Genomic DNA, 15,881 nt, shown 5'->3' with positions numbered 1-15,881 from the left:
CATTGTTGCCAGTATTAACTTTATTGACGAGCGTCTGAGGTTCCTCGTTGTGGACCCTGAGATGAAGGTACTGAATCGTAGGGTGAGGAAGAAGCCTACTGGCGACAAAGATGGCGCTCCACCACACGATCATGACGGCGATACAGTCATGGACGGGTGTTGATTGCATGTCATGTGCTTCTTTGATGAGTGGGACGACATGCATATGCATGAATTGGTTTTCTTATTAGCGGGCACTAGGCATGCAGCGTTGGCATTGGCTTCATACATCGTGTAATCCCCACAGGATACTCGGGTGCGCTCTCGGTATAAGTCGCTGGTTACCACGGAGATTGTCAAGCGAAACGCATGGGAACGCATACAAGCATGATTCACAATTATGATATACGATATGAGTGGGGATTGTTCTTGGGTGCTCAATTGTCAATTTTCCTCAGTTTACTCATGCATTCTCAATTTCTAGTATCACATCATTCACATGAAGCCATCACCATCTGGGTCCCAAAGCTACGCTGTCATCAGCCTCTAACTACGCACGGCTCCATGCGCCGAAGAAGAGAGTCTTGTTCGATAAACTTTCCTCGGAGCCGGAACTCACTTGTCAGTCAGTCCCAGGACTTTTATCCTCTGAGTGTAACTCCGAAGCTTACCAGGCAATGGGGCCATCCGTGAACGCATGCAGCCAGATCGCTGGGACTCGGAGGTTCTCTCCTGTAAATCACCCAGGATAATGCGCAGTCTTATCAGAGCCGAACATGCGGGGATTCCAGGGCCAACCCAGGAACATGTCATCCGAAGTTGAGATGGATCATGGCCAAATCAGGATGCAGGGCGATATCTATGGGGTCGCTCTTTTTTGCGCGGGAAACGGACAAGAACCCCACCACATCGTTGACCGAGGGGAACCTGGTAACCACGGAGGACCCGGTATCATCAACGATGACAATCATGCGAGGTCATCATCTAAAAGACCTTCTAATGCCCTTTTGATTGATCAGAGCATACATCATCCACAAGCCAAGTAAAATAACAGCGGACATCTCAAGATGGCTTCAACACACCCCTATCAACAGCTTGACATCGATGAGCGGGTGAAGCGAGTACTTCTGAAAACACCCCTCATCGACGGCCATAATGATCTTCCTCAGCAGCCGCGCTGCTGTTTCAAGGGCAAGATCCACAACAACCCCAAATTCGACTTTGCGAATGGCTTCCAGAGGGGAATGACGGACATCCCTCGTTTGAGGGAAGGTGAGTTGCTCAACACACTTGTAGCCGTGACACCTTGGGCTTCCACTAACACGCATGGCAGGTGCTGTCGGTGGGCAGTTCTGGTCAGTCTGCGTCCCGTGCTTGCGGTCCGCGGAGAACTTCTCAACGGCAGAGTACTCGACCATGGCGCGCGATGCCATTGAGCAGATCGATCTCACCCTGCGCCTAGTCGAATCGTATCCAGAGACATTTGAACTAGTGAACGGGCCGAATGAGGTAAAGAAGATTTACGAGTCTGGGCGGATCGCGTGTTCGATTGGTATTGAGGGGTATGTATCTCATCGGGCTCGTGTAAGTCGTGACTTGGCATGCCAACCGGGTTGAACAGATTGCACATGGCTGGTAACAGCATCGGTATCATTCGCGCTTTCTATCGCCTCGGAGTCCGATATGTGAGTGAAGAGAAGTAACGACATGGTATCCGACGTGGCTGATGTGAAGTCTAGTGTACACTCACCCACGTTTGCAACAACGCCTTCGCAGATTCAAGCACTTCGAAAGTCGGACCAGTCCACGGTGGACTATCCAGATTAGGTCGCTCAGCCCTCGTTGAGATGAACAGACTAGGTACGTCGTCATCAACTTCGGACTCAAGCACCATGTCTAACTTCACACAGGGATGATCGTGGACATCTCTCACGTCTCAGAAGATTGCGCCAAGCAAGTTCTCCAGCTTTCCCGCGCGCCAATCATGTTCTCCCACTCCAACGTCAAGGGCGTGTTCGACTGCGCGCGCAACGTCCCCGATCACATACTCGACATGGTCCCCGCAAACGGCGGCATCATCATGGTAACCTTCGTGCCGGAGCATGTTGCCACCCGTCGGAGGGATGCCAAGATGGAGATGGTTCTCGATCATTTGTTCTACATTGCCGAGCGCATCGGATGGGACCACGTCGGCCTCGGGTCCGACTTTGATGGCATTGCTTCAGTGATCCCTGGACTGGAAGATGTTAAGTGTTACCCAGCGCTTTTGAAAGCCATCTTGGACCGAGGCGCAACGGAGGAACAGCTGGCCAAGGTCGCCGGGGAGAATATCCTCAGGGTATGGCGCGGGGTCGAGAAGGTGAGAGACGAGATGAAGGCGGAGGGTGTCTTGCCGGTTGAGGATGTCTGGGAGGGACGAGAGTGGTGGAAGTATGACGGCTATTACCAGATGAAGGTTGATTACGATGAGGATTCGGGAGGTGATTGGTACGGCGTCCCTCCTCCAGACGAGGGTTTGTATCTTGATGATGATGGTGATAAACAGTAATCACCATGGTCAAACATAAGAAATTGCAAGAAATATTCATGAAAGCTGTCAGCTTCTGATGTTTAACATGTAGAATAAATGGTCTTATGATGTTTGCCATGATTCCCCCAACTTATACTTTGTGTCATGATGCTATTCGCAACATCACTGATTGTGTTGCAGGCAATGACCGTACCAGAAACTGGCCTCAACCTCACCCAACCAAGATCGATCCTAGAAACTCGTACTTTACCCCAATTATTATTCATCGTAGCGACTTTCGAACATGATTCAAATGAATTATATCTGTTTGTGCAAATGGGAGGGGGTGGTGCGATGATTGCCGCGGAATACCCAACCATGGCATCAGTTTACTGTGTTTATGTCAAGTCAAGAACACCAAAGTTGTCTCAATTGGCCTTGAAACCGTCTTTCTATTGCTCTGACAAACAATCTCACCTCGCAACTCGGCACCCTGTTGCGACGTTGAGCGCGGGGTAGTCATTCACCTCCGCGGTTGAGATCTACCGGTGATAAGAGTTTCCCGCGGGATATACACCGACGAACCTAGTCATTCCCACCACTCTTATCAACTCCATCTCGCATATTCCCTGGCCGTTCTATCGTACGAATAATGCGGGGCAGCTCCGGTCTGGCACTTACACTGCCGACGTCCATATAAAGTCATACACTCCTTGAACGACGCCCAAGATGGCCGACTCGCGCCGCAACCGCCTTTATTAACATCTCACCCAGGATCTCGAGGAGAGCAAACATGGCGACAAAGAAAGAGCTGATGGCCGATGAGCCGTCCAAGGCCCTCGACCTCCTCGACACCGCGGAGGGCGAGATCGTCGATCCCCAGGAGTACTCGGCTCTCCTCCGCAAGATCGACTTCCGGCTGATGCCTCTGCTTTGCATCACATACGCCCTGCAATCCATCGACCGTACCACGCTCAGCTACGCGGCTGTCTTCGGTGTCCGCGAGGATATTGGTCTCACAGGCTCAGAGTTCTCATGGGCTGGCGCCGTGTTGTATCTCGGGTACCTTTTCTGGGAATTTCCGACGAACGTGCTTCTGCAGAAGCTCCCTGTCGGCACCTTCTTCGCGGCGACCGTCGTCCTCTGGGGCGCGGTCCTCATGTGCCACGGCGCCGTGCACAGCTTCCCCGGACTCGCGGCGACAAGATTCTTCCTCGGCATGTTCGAGGCCTCGGCCAACCCCACCACTATGATCCTGTTCTCCATGTACTACGAGCGCAAAGAGCAGCCTTTACGCATGGGCATCTGGATTGGATCTGCCGGGTTGGGATATATCGCCGCTGGAATCGTCTCATTCGGCCTCGGGCACATCTCGGGATCGATTGCGAGTTGGCGGATTCTGTTCCTGTTCTGGGGCTCGATCACTGTTGCGTGGGGTGCGCTGATGTTGATCTTCCTACCGGGCTCGCCTCTTACGACCAAGTTCCTGAGTGAGAAGGAGAGAGCGATGGTTGTCAACCGTGTGAAGACGAACGGTACTGGCGTTGAGAACAAGGAGTTCAAGTGGCCTCAATTTTGGGAGGCCATGAGGGACTTGAAGACGTGGTTGTTGTTCCTCTTTGCTGTTGCTAGCAACTCACCCAACGGTGGTTTGACGACTGTAAGTCAGAAAAATGCTTGAACGTGGGCAGATGCTAAACTCCAGCAGTTTCAAGGTCTTGTCATCAAGGGAATGGGCTTCTCGACTCTGCAGACTACCCTCATTCAGATGCCCTCTGGCGGAGTTCAGCTGATTCTCTGCCCCTTGGCATGGTATGTCACCCTTGAACCATCATATCTTGCATCTTTCTCACCTCTCCCAGCTTCTTCGCATCCTACTACCCCAACGCCCGTCTCACCATCATGCTTGCCTGTCTCGCGCCCTTCCTTGCAGGCATCCTCGGACTCTGGCTCATCGACCAGTCAAACCCGTACGGCCGCCTCGCCTGTCTCTGGATCTCTTTTGCCTACACCGCCACCTGGACGCTGTCCATGTCCGTTGCAACCGCTAACACCGCCGGACATACCAAGAAGATCACCACCAACGCGATGCTGCTCATTGGATACTGCGTCGGAAACTTCATCGGCCCCTTCTTCTTTAAGACAGAGCAGGCTCCCAGGTACACCCTTGGCGTCGCGATGATGATCTTCTGCGTTGGTCTTCAGATTGCTTGTTTGGCGGGCATCTGGGTTCTTCTGTGGACTCGCAACCGCTCACGGAAGACTGAGCATGCAGAGTCGCCGGAGAATGAGCAGCAAGCCTACGAACGAGGTCTTTTGGATCAGACCGACTTCGAGAACAAGTATTTCAAAGTAAGTGATCCGCAAGCAGTATTCTTGAGGAATGAACTAACCTTGTTCAGTATGTCTATTAAGTTAAGCGAAGGGGGAAGGTGTAGACTGGGAGTGGGCACAGGGTGGCAATTCACATATAGACACATTGATGATAAAATATTATATCCACACCAAAAGATGATTTCTTTACCCGAACCGCACACTATCACCGCACTCGCACTATTTGCTTGCAATTATACCGGTGGTCCCTGTTCCCATGTCCTTATTTGACCGTTGAAGTCTGCCTCAGGTAGTCTTCAGCCCTCAGGCAGCGTCCTTCTCTTCCACTGGCTTCCGTCCCCAGATAGAGTAGCTGCCACCAGTCAGCGATCTGAAGAAAGCAAGTCAGAAAGTGCACTTACATCGGCCAGTATGCATGAATGTTCCGGTCATTAACGTCTTTTCGCACGTCAATCAGAAACACCTGCACCTCCGCCATGGTCCACTCGTGGATTCTGGTCAGGGGTGCGACAATAAAAGCCTCGAATCCTGTGTTGAGGTTCTCATTCTCCCACAGACCCAGCTCCTTGTACTTCGGATCCTTAGGCCAGCTGTTGCTCGGCCACTTGTACTGCTTCAGATGCACGTCTTCGAACCCGATTTCAATCATCATCTGTCGCAGTTCCGGTATACTCTGGAAGGGACGGCCAATCTTGACCATGGCCTCGCCTAGTAAGTTGATAGCTCTCGAGACTGCGTGTTCTTCTGTGAGAGTACCGTCGTCACACGCAGGGTAGAGGTCGGTCTCGTTGAGCTCGAGATAGCCACCGGGCGCCAGACCACTGAGTAGATATCCAACGTTAGCCCCGTGTATCCCCGGGAAGGATGTTTTCTTACTCGTAACACTTCTTAAGGTATGTGCGCCAATTTGCAATGCTCGATGTCATCATGCGGCTATGGATAAAGTCGAACGGTCGCGAGAACGTCCAGGGCTCCTCAATGTCGTCGATCTCGAACTTCACGTTTGGCGGTACGCTGAGAAAGTCAGCAAAGTTGCCCTGTCCAGATCACTCCAGGAATGAATATACAAGTCGGGTTGAACAACAGAGAGATCAATACCCAAGACCTCAAATTACTGTTAGCGACGGTCAATGATACCCAAGGTTCTGTCCTCACCTCGGCCTCTGGGTGGTCGTCACCAAACTCGATGGCCCACAGCCCAGTTCCCGTGCCCACATCGAGCACACGCTTGATCTTAGAGTCTCTTGCGCACGGTGGGGAGGTGCCTAGCTGGTTGTCGTAGGTCAGAAGGAAGAGGTGATGTTGCAAATCTAAAGACGTTACGACGTGAGGCTTCTTCCGGAGTCGGATGACTTACCCAACCTCTCGGACTCCCGATCGTCGTTGGGATAGCTGTACTCTGTATCGATGAGCATCATTCTGGTGTTTGCTTGCTGTTCAGAGCCGGTTTCTTACTCCCATCCTTGTATCGATGATAGGTCCTGCCATTCTCGATTCTGTAATCCAAAATTGAGGCGGTCACGCTTGTTGTCGAGGATGCGACGCTCTAGCGTATAGTAAGTGTCTCAGAACATACGTTGCTGCTTACAACTTGGCTTGCAAAAACTCACGCCGAGTGCTGACGCGCCGTCGTCAACAGGCTACTCACGTAGTCAGTAAGGTAGGCTCTTGGAGTTCTTTGACAGAACTAGCATACCTCGTCGGCGACAAGCACGCCGTCAGTCTCAAGAGCCGGTGCCTGTAAAGCAGAGTTTGCAGCAACTGGAGGGGCCTCGCCCGTCTCGTTGGGTGCAGACATGGTTGAAATTGATTAGTTTGGACAATTCAGACAATCGACAGTTTATCTGCAGTCACTAAAAAGCTCAGACTGAACGAATATTAAGACCATTCTCCTGCATCATCTGACAATTTATCTCCTTCTACAGTTCACACGAGCCTTATTTACCCCTCTTCTTGGCCGGCGACGTCTCTGCATGTTTGTGACGAGTGCTGCATAAGCGACCGGTGCCCATGATTGTCGACGAGTCTGTTGGTTCTTCAAACGCAGTTTGCTACTGGGGTTGGTTCTGTGTTGGAACAGCCAGCCTTCCGTGATGGGGAAACACATCTTGAACCCTTGGTTCCGGCCCCAGATCCAATGAATAACAATAGTTCATCGCCGAATTTACCCACTGCCGCGCGATGCAGAGCATATGCAATGCAACGGACAATCCCGAGCGAATCGGACAACCCGCGGTTCGTCAAAAGATACGAGTTGGACCAACGAACACTGCCAAGAACTAGGGCCACCGGTTTCTGGATCGGGTAGGTAAGTAGAACTTTTCCCCTGGCTACTATCAAAACGTGAGAACAATTGCGAAAGGGCATTTTCCTCATGAAGGAGCGATCTGCAGACAATGCAAGCGGGCCCTCAGCTTTCCATGGCTGCTCAAGCCATCTCAGTTGCCAGCAGCCCCTCCAGCCTCTTCCACTGTAGGCTTCCGTCCCCAAAGAGAATATCTTCCTGTCGTTAGCCACACACGCACTCATAAGAATCAGGAAATTTCCACTTACATAGGCCAATAAGCATGAATCCTTCCATTCCCTAAGTCCTTCCGGACATCAACCAAGAAGACTTGAACCTCCTCCTGCGTCCACCCGTGGATTCGAGTAAACGGTGCCATGGCCCACGCTTCGACGCCCGCATTCAGGTTTTCATTGTTCCAGGCTCCAATCTTCTTATGCTTCGCGTCCTTCGCCCACGGGTTCGTCGGCCACTTGTACTTTTTCATCGTCACGCCGTGGAAGCCTATGTCGAGCATCATGTCCCTCAGCGCCGGGATGCTTTGGAAGGCGCGCCCGGACTTTTCGAGGGCGCCGAAGACGAGATCGAGATATATGTGGAGAGCATGTTCTTTCTGGAGGGTGCCGTCGTCGGAAGTGGGGTAGTCCATCTCGTTCATCTCGAAATAGCCGCCGGGGGCGAGACCGCTATGAGACTAAGCACGAGACTTTTAGGGGTGAGATTTAGAAAGGAGGGACTAACTCGTAGCATCTCTGCAGATAGACTCGCCAGTCCGACAGGCTGGAGGTCATCATTCGACTGTGGATGTAATCGAAAGGCTGGGAGAATGTCCAAGGTTCTTCAATATCGTCAATCTCGAACTTGACATTCGGCGGAGCGCTGTGTTACAGTTAGCCGCTAATACTCCTCACACTGATTTGATGAAACCAATGTAAAGAAAACATGGAGTGGGCTCATACAAATCTGGCTGAATGGCGGACAAATCAATGCCGAGCACCTCCATCGTCGGTTAGCCTTCCCAAATGTCGTCTGAGGACAAGGTTGTATGTCGGCCGACCTCGGCTTCAGGATGCTCATCTCCAAACTCGATCGCCCAAACTCCAGTCCCCGTGCCGACGTCCAGAACCCGCTTCACCTTGACGCCGAGACTCTTGTCATTGGGTGGCGCCGTTCCCAGCTTGTTGTCGTACGTGACGAGGAAGAGGTTGTGCTGAATCTCGAGGCGATCGTTTTCCGTCTCGTCGTTGGGGTAACTATATTCTGAGCACTTTCAATGGTCTGGCGTCTTTGATAGGGGCGCGGGGAAGTCCTACTTCCATCCTTGTACCGGTGATAGGTCCTGCCGTACTCTGTGCGGTAGTCGAGGATAGAACTGCTTACACTGGCGCTTGAAGACGTGATGCTCTGCCAAAGACGGAGTTGTAAGATTACACTCTGGATCTATTTTATTGGTGGGAGTCAATGGTTTCACTCACTCCGAGCTCTGATGCAGAGTCATACGTTGGCTGTGATGCCTTGATCAGCTACCAGCGACAACTCAAGCGGGGGCGTCACGCATACCTCATCGGCGGCGAGAATAACTTCTCCGTTATTGTTGGGAATGATGGCGGAAGATTGGGCCATCTTCGACTGAATTTGTGAGCAACGAGAGATGTTTTAGGACACACTTGTGACAGTCAGCGAGACTCGGCTATGGTGATGTTGTGAGATAGAAAACTGAGAGCGACGTGGGAAACTAGTCTATCTACTTCTGGGCTGCTGTTCAAGCCCTGCAATTCATCCCCTCTTTTGGGCCGGGGACAAGTGATGAATGTTGCATATGCGGCAGGTATCCTTGATGCATAGCATGCCATCGTTTGGGCCCCGCTGCCAATAAATGCATGGGCGTGATCGGTTGGGGTGTCAGGCAAGCTGTGTTGGAAAGGAAATCGTCCTAGACCCTGGCTTTGGATGCACATTGAAGGATCTCTGAGCCAGCCCTGTCCCTCATTTCAAGCTGTCCTCCGCGCTCCCCGATGCAGACACAACGTAGTAAATGAGGTTTCTCTAACTCAGGGTATGATTCGTTATTTTTGCATTATCCACGGCTGAGTGCAACGTCCTGTGGGGTACTCATGTTCATTCCGTTTTGCTTTTCTTCGGCCTATATCGGCCGATCTTACACTGGAAGTGTGCCATATGCGGCAGTTTGGCGGGTGATGACGGCCGGGAGGACACCGCCATGAGAGCCCGGAAAAGCGGGGCCACTTCGGGACCGGATCGGGCCCCAATTAGGCAACTGCTTCTTTGCTTGAGCAGTATCCTACTAGCGGCTTTTATGCCATGAACCAGATACTGAACAACACAAGATGATTGTGGAAGCACTTTGGGACAATTTCAAGTCCTCTCTATGTTCAAGGCATACGCATTCCATCTACTAAGCGTCTAGAACTTCGCCAAGGTGGTGCCGACCTTGTGCTTCCCAGCAAGCTCCAGAATGACCTTTCCAAGCGACAGATCCATGATTCCAATGCCAACACTCTTGTACACAACAAGCCCATTCGCAAGCCACTCCTTCAGCCCCTTCAACTCATCGTCGCCCGCTTTCCGCAGCCTGTCCGTGAACTCGCCAACCTCGACAATCTTCTCCGCGGGAATCTTGGCCTCCACAAGCTCGCCGGCCTCCAGAAAGCATGCCTCCCGACTGTCCACAAAGATCACGCCAGACTTCTTCTCACCCTGCGACGGCGAATACGCTCCCAGCGGCGTGTCGATGACGGCCCGGAGGAAGTCGGGGTCGATCTCCTTCATGTTGAGCTTGTACGACCCAATGGCGGCGATATACCGCGTCTTGGCCGTCGCGCGCTCCGACGTCAGCCACTCCGCGGGGAACAGGCGCTCAGTCGAAGGCGTCGTGCAGAAAATCACATCGCTCTCCTCAACCGCAGCCAGCAGACCGCTCTCATCGGCGGGGGTCGTCCCCGGCGCGGCCTCGATGACCGAGAACTCCACCCCCGCGCAGTCCCCAACACCACTCGCGGCACCCATTTGCCGCAACCGCTCAATCAGCTCGCGCGCGCGGGCCCTCCGACCGATTCACAATCGTAACGCTCTTCACATCCCCGCCGCGCAGCACGAGCGCCAGACGCAGATGCCACAGCGCCTGCTTCCCCGCGCCGAAGACCACGATCTTCTCCGTCGCCTGGCGGTAGCGGTACAGGAAGATGGAGCCCAGCGACGTGCGGAAGGCGGTCAGCTCCTCGGCGTTGATCACGCCGACGGCGCGGCCGGTGCCGTCGCACACGGTGAGCACGCAGCGCAGACCGCTGGCCGCGGCGTGCGGCGGCGGCAGGCCGACGACCTTGACGGACATGCCGCCCTCCATGGTCGCGGGCATGAAGAGGCCGGTGGTGCCGTCCGGGCGGACGACGGCGGCGCGGTGCGGCTGGTATTGTGCTTCTTGGCCGACGGAGTAGGAGAGGAACGCGTCCGTGAGGACGTCAGACATGTGGGCGACGTCGTCGGGGCCAAAGTTTTGGAAGAGCTGTTTTACGTCCTCGTCGGACAGGACTGTGAAAGCCATGGTGGGGGCGGGGGTTTGTTGTCTGCGATTTCTGGGGATGGGCGTTCGCTAGTGAGTTTTTGGAGAACTCTCGCCTTGAGAGTGAAAACACAAGTTGAAGAAGAGAGTTTGGGCGCTGCAAAGAAGTAAAATGAGTGTTGTTGAATATGGTCTGAGGATGTGTAAACGGATGGACCGAAGTACGCCGGTCCCTCTCCGAGGATTTGCATGCTGCGGGGCGCCGGTCGGACCCCTGTCCCCGTGGCCCGATCTCGGACCCCTCGGCTTGACCTGCCGGTTCCGGTGAGTTTCCTTGCCCTTTTGAGCCAGAATGTCGGGGTTCACCAGTCGGAACAACGATGCAGAAAGTCGGAGGCTCACGCCGACTTTCCATATTGTGTACGTTGGTTACATTCTTTATTGAATTAGTTCTATCTTGTCTGTTGTTGCTTGCGGATAAACACACATGTGGTGCCATTAATATGGTCACAGCGAGCATGTTTAAGGATGAATGCGATTCGCCATAATCATACCATTTCATCCGAGTTGGACTGACTCCGATTGCTTCAATCAGCGATATACTCCTGCGGGTGTGCAGCATTGGCTTACTTGCAGGCAAACAACCTACCAGTGCCGATGCAAGATTGGCGATCACCGGTCTAGTTCTGTCTCTGGACTCCAATTCGCTTGACGGTGATCTTGTCTGCTTGTTAAATTTTGCAGCAATATTTTGACGTGACCTTGCATCTTTATGGGAAGCAATTCCTACCCAGACGTCTAAACGAGACTGCATCACGGAGATGCGCGCGTCAATAAATTGGCCCAACCCGCAACAAGACGTCGATCGAGGGGGGAAAGTCTCAAGAGGCAAGTGAACCGGCGCCTTGCCCCCTTTCGTCATCGCCAGCATGAGTGTATTGGAAGGCTGCCGGCTGAGCGCAAATAGAAAGCAGGCAATCGTCGACACCAGGTCTTGGGTTTGCAACGGCGTCATCTGGATTGGTGGTCGTGGTCCGCGTCGGATAATCCACATGATGCCTCCCCACGATGCCTCCCTTTCGGTAGAACTCTCCCGAATACGGTCCCTGCCGCCACATCACCTCCTTTCGCGTCATATCCCGCGCTTGACATGTTTTGTCGAAAGGGCTATTCGATCCACGTGACAAACCTTGCCTCGCCGCGCCGGCCACAGGAAACCTAACGCGGAGATGGTGCGGAGGTAACGCGGAAGAGGGCGAGCATCCAAAACTCTCAACTTCGGATGACCTCTCAAAAAGAGGTAACTTGAGGCTTTGGCGGAAAAATCATAACGGATGCGTCTGTACTTTGATCAGCAATGCCCATCAAACCGAATGAGAGGAACTGCTGCCGAGCCTGTGCACAAGTTGACAGACAGGAGGGAGGGAGGGAGGGAGGGAAGGCTTCCACCACACCACCAAACACCCAACCCAAACCCCGTGTTATCGCCCGAACGTCGCAAATGTCAGTTTGCGTTCAGACTGAATCGCAGAGATGACGATCACGTTCATCGCATTGCAGTCAGCTGCCATCCCGAGTACCCGGGAACGCCCACTGTATCCGCCGCGTGAACCAACGACCAACAAACCAACACACGCGGCGCCGGCGCCGTGATGGTGCGGCGCAGCAACATAACGCCGGACCATAACGGCCGAGTTCAGAGAGAAGGCAAAACTCCCAAAAAGTCGGGGGATCGCAAGGTCTTCGGCAGGATTTAGCGCCAAATCTGGGCTCCCAGAACCCCGTCTGAACCCCACCAAAAGTCCGCAACGTCGGGTGCCAGACCGGGAGGGCACGGCCAAGGGCGCCAAGGATGCGCGGACTTTCGGGTCCGCGGGGGCCATCACCGGCCCGCTGCAGCGCCCTCTGAGACACTTTTCTGGACATTGCGTGCAGCGTGCAGGCTCTGCTCTTAGCTGCAACGGTCTCTGCTGCCGTGTCACCCTGTCAAATGCAAGCACGCCCAGGAGTTGTCGCTCATCGCCAGAGGTGATGACAAACCGGGAGGTCCCTTTTCGACCGACGTTGACCGGTGCTGCGAAAACGAGGAAAAGAACGGCGTGCTGTAGCGTCTTGCATATCCGTCGCCGCCACCATCGAAAGAAACCTCACATCCCCCCCCCCTCCCCCCCCGGCCAGTTCTAGTCCAATACCCGCTGTCGTGCTCCCAACGGCACCCCCTGGGCCTAACTTAGGTCCAGTCCAAGCAGCAGCCCTGATGCGCCCTGTGCCCGCCACTTCGACGACATCACTCCAAACGACTTACACGCACAAAGCGGGTGTGAGATCCACTTCCACGCCAAAACCTCGGAGCCGAGCTGCCATCTCAGGAAATACATCAAGCCCATTTCCTGTATGAAGGTATGAACCGCAGACGTTAGGATGCCACATTGACCGTAAAAAACAAGGATAGAGGGTGTGTGGTAATCGACGGGAAGGATTGCGCCTACCCGTGTTTCTGCCCTGCACGATGAGACTACCGACAGCTCACATTTCCGACTTCTCTTACAGCCGCACCCCCCCCCCCCCCCCCCTTTTGCTCGCCTAGCGCCTAGTGCCCATGACAGAATGAGAAAAAGAGAAAGCGAACCTATCCCGAGTCGAGACTAGGAGAGACGGGCGGGCTAACTCGTCTCAACGGCCCGCCGCGCGTCATGGGCACTCTCCCGCCCACGGTGTGGGAGCGGCGTTGTTCGATCGACGGGCCTATCACCAAGTGGGAAAGGAACAAGAAAACTCTAGATTCGTCCGCGGAGTACTCCACGCCTCCATGACATCTGCGAGATGATATGAGAAAAGAAGGGACCCAAGAGTGTTCGTATCATGCATGACGGCGTCCCGATGGGCCCCGGGGGGCATTGGAGTCGCGAAAGGATACCCGGCAAGTCGATGCCGCTGCGGTCCTTCGGTCCTGCGGTATGAGGCTTAGGGTCCTGTCGGGTTCGTCTATGCCTTGACTTGACTCGGGCACAATCCGCCGGCCGGTTGCCTTTGACGAATAGATGGCGGGGAAATTGTAAACAGCCTGTGACGTTGACGCTTTATGAAGGTGCAGAGGGCCATCGTTGGTATTCTAAGTTTGATATGGTGAAGGGGTGTGTATGCTGCGGAGAAGCAGTATATAAAGAGTTTGCTACGACCCGGTTGAGATGTCTGTACTCGACTCTTGATATCAGGCAATTTAGTTTCTCTAGTCTTTCAGTCTTCAACTCGCCGGACCTCTGGTTACGGCTTCATTGTCCACCCCTTCATCATAACCCTCCATCACTAACTTACCAAACCGCCAAAGGATGTTGTCAGATATCCAAGCAGCGAGCCCAAGGCTCTCCCCCTTTATCCTATGGCCCATCGTGGCTGTCTCTCTGGTATGAACCCTCACTTACACGCCAACAACTCCAAACACCACACCTCAAAGCAGCAACTAACACCAAACCCACAACCCCCCAGGCCCTCATCTACGCCCTCCTTTCAGCAATCTATAACCTCACCCTGCACCCGCTCGCAAAACACCCCGGCCCCAAGCTCTGGGCCGCCTCCCGCCTCCCCTACTCCCTCATGCTCCTCCGCGGCAACCCGCACAAGGACATCCTCGCCCTGCACGCCCGCTACGGCGACGTTGTCCGCCTCTCCCCGTCCCTCCTCTCCTTCCAGGCCCCGGACGCCTGGAAGGAGATCATGGGCCACCGCAAGGGCGGCAAGCTCGAGGAGAACGCCAAACTCCCCGACTTCATCGACGAGCGCCACGCCGACCTCATCTCCGCCAACCGCGAGGACCACGCCCGCTACCGCCGCATTCTGTCTCATGGCTTCTCCGCCAAGAGCATGCAGGACCAGCAGCCCATCATCAAGTCCTACATCGACCTGCTCATCGAGCGCCTGCACAGCATCGCCGGCCAGGGCCCGCTCGACGTCGTGCAGTGGTACAACTTCACCACCTTCGACATCATCGGCGACCTGGCCTTCGGCGAGTCCTTCGGCTGCCTCGAGAACTCCGACTACCACCCCTGGGTGCGCCTCATCTTTGACGACATCAAGGTCGGGATTTACTTCTTCGTGTTCAAGAGCTACAAGATGCTCGAGCCGCTTCTCAAGATGTTCGTGCCCAAGTCGCTGCTCGACAAGCGCGTCGCGCATTACCAGCTCATCGAGGAGAAGCTCGACCGGCGCATCGCGATGGGCACGCCGCGGCCGGACTTTGCGCAGTCGATGCTGAACAAGACTGGTGATGAAGTAAGCCCTTCCCCGTTCCCCCCTTTCTCCTCAATGTCACGTCAACTTACACGAACCACAAGGCCCTCACCCGCACCGAGCTTATCATGCACTCCCGCCTCCTCATCATCGCCGGCTCCGAGACAACAGCCACCGCCCTCTCCGGCGCCACCTTCCTCCTCTGCTCCAACCCTTCCACCCTCGCCAAGCTCAACCAAGAGGTCCGCTCCGCCTTCGCCTCCGAGGAGGAGATCGACATCACCTCCACCGCGAAGCTCGACTACCTCCAGGCCGTCCTCGAGGAGGCCCTGCGCATGTACCCGCCCGTGCCCAGCGCTTTGCCCCGCGTCACGCCGCCGGGCGGGCAGGAGATTCTGGGGCAGTGGATTCCCGGGAACGTGAGTGTTGTCTCTTGCCCCTTGTCCTTCGACAATCAGGGAGTTGGTGTCTTGGGGTGAATGATTCTGACGTGAAGAAACAGACGACGCTCGACATCTGGCACTGGGCAATGTATCACAACGAGAAGAACTTCCGCAAGCCCTTCGAGTTCCACCCAGAGCGCTGGATGGGCGACCCCGAGTTCGCAAACGACTCCCTCGACGCCCTCAAGCCGTTCCACATTGGCCCGAGAAACTGTCTCGGCATGAAGTATGTCGTCCATCCTTCGTCCTCTTTTATTCCAGTCCCCCGTTCGCTCTTCACCAAACAGCATCATCAATTGATTTCAAATCATATGAGTCGAGTACTGACTGTGGCAAACAACAACAGCCTCGCCTACGCAGAGATGCGCATGATCCTCGCCCGCGTAATCTACAACTTCGACCTCCAGCTCGCCGACGAGAGCAGGGACTGGCTGCGCTGCGACCAGCACCAGGTACACATCCTCTGGAACAAGCCGCCTCTCAAGGTGCACATGACGCCCAGGAAGAGAGAGTAAAGGTGGCAGCTGCAGTTGCACTTGCACTTGCAAAGACCCTCTGGGGTATGTCACTTTTGACGGGGATTCT

The 15,881-nt window shown here is 54.5% G+C and overlaps 5 protein-coding genes across 5 annotated transcripts; 3 read left to right on the top strand and 2 right to left on the bottom strand.

Moving 5' to 3' along the window:
* Positions 1-1,046: 1,046 nt before the first annotated feature.
* On the top strand, positions 1,047-2,527 carry CGCA056_v000932 (putative dipeptidase; the record flags this gene model as incomplete). Its single annotated transcript, XM_037316193.1, has 5 exons — positions 1,047-1,251; positions 1,313-1,541; positions 1,601-1,664; positions 1,719-1,839; positions 1,890-2,527. The coding sequence occupies 5 exons, from the start codon at positions 1,047-1,049 to the stop codon at positions 2,525-2,527; spliced, it is 1,257 nt and encodes a 418-aa protein (XP_037185826.1).
* A 754-nt stretch (positions 2,528-3,281) lies between these two features.
* On the top strand, positions 3,282-4,926 carry CGCA056_v000931 (putative transporter; the record flags this gene model as incomplete). The annotated part of the gene is made up of 4 exons (XM_037316192.1): positions 3,282-4,148; positions 4,197-4,300; positions 4,351-4,840; positions 4,921-4,926. The coding sequence occupies 4 exons, from the start codon at positions 3,282-3,284 to the stop codon at positions 4,924-4,926; spliced, it is 1,467 nt and encodes a 488-aa protein (XP_037184991.1).
* Positions 4,927-5,125: 199 nt separating this feature from the next.
* CGCA056_v000930 (Secondary metabolism regulator LAE1) lies at positions 5,126-6,620 on the bottom strand (the record flags this gene model as incomplete). Its single annotated transcript, XM_037316191.1, has 9 exons — positions 5,126-5,174; positions 5,224-5,643; positions 5,699-5,836; positions 5,890-5,927; positions 5,978-6,132; positions 6,180-6,221; positions 6,278-6,368; positions 6,433-6,462; positions 6,519-6,620. 9 exons carry the CDS (start codon positions 6,618-6,620, stop codon positions 5,126-5,128), a joined length of 1,065 nt encoding a protein of 354 aa, XP_037185828.1.
* Positions 6,621-7,260: 640 nt separating this feature from the next.
* Positions 7,261-8,729, bottom strand: CGCA056_v000929 (Secondary metabolism regulator LAE1; the record flags this gene model as incomplete). The annotated part of the gene is made up of 8 exons (XM_037316190.1): positions 7,261-7,321; positions 7,376-7,792; positions 7,848-7,985; positions 8,066-8,103; positions 8,164-8,366; positions 8,420-8,510; positions 8,582-8,611; positions 8,667-8,729. 8 exons carry the CDS (start codon positions 8,727-8,729, stop codon positions 7,261-7,263), a joined length of 1,041 nt encoding a protein of 346 aa, XP_037184805.1.
* A 5,226-nt stretch (positions 8,730-13,955) lies between these two features.
* Positions 13,956-15,811, top strand: CGCA056_v000928 (Trichothecene C-15 hydroxylase; the record flags this gene model as incomplete). The annotated part of the gene is made up of 5 exons (XM_037316189.1): positions 13,956-14,030; positions 14,113-14,895; positions 14,958-15,272; positions 15,356-15,522; positions 15,643-15,811. The coding sequence occupies 5 exons, from the start codon at positions 13,956-13,958 to the stop codon at positions 15,809-15,811; spliced, it is 1,509 nt and encodes a 502-aa protein (XP_037184804.1).
* Between the last annotated feature and the right edge of the window lie 70 nt (positions 15,812-15,881).

This window comes from Colletotrichum aenigma (genome assembly GCF_013390185.1).
Source record: "Colletotrichum aenigma strain Cg56 chromosome Unknown KSG_Cg56_contig01, whole genome shotgun sequence".
In the NCBI taxonomy this organism is placed as follows: domain Eukaryota; kingdom Fungi; phylum Ascomycota; class Sordariomycetes; order Glomerellales; family Glomerellaceae; genus Colletotrichum; species Colletotrichum aenigma.
This window is presented reverse-complemented; position numbering and strand designations above follow the sequence as displayed.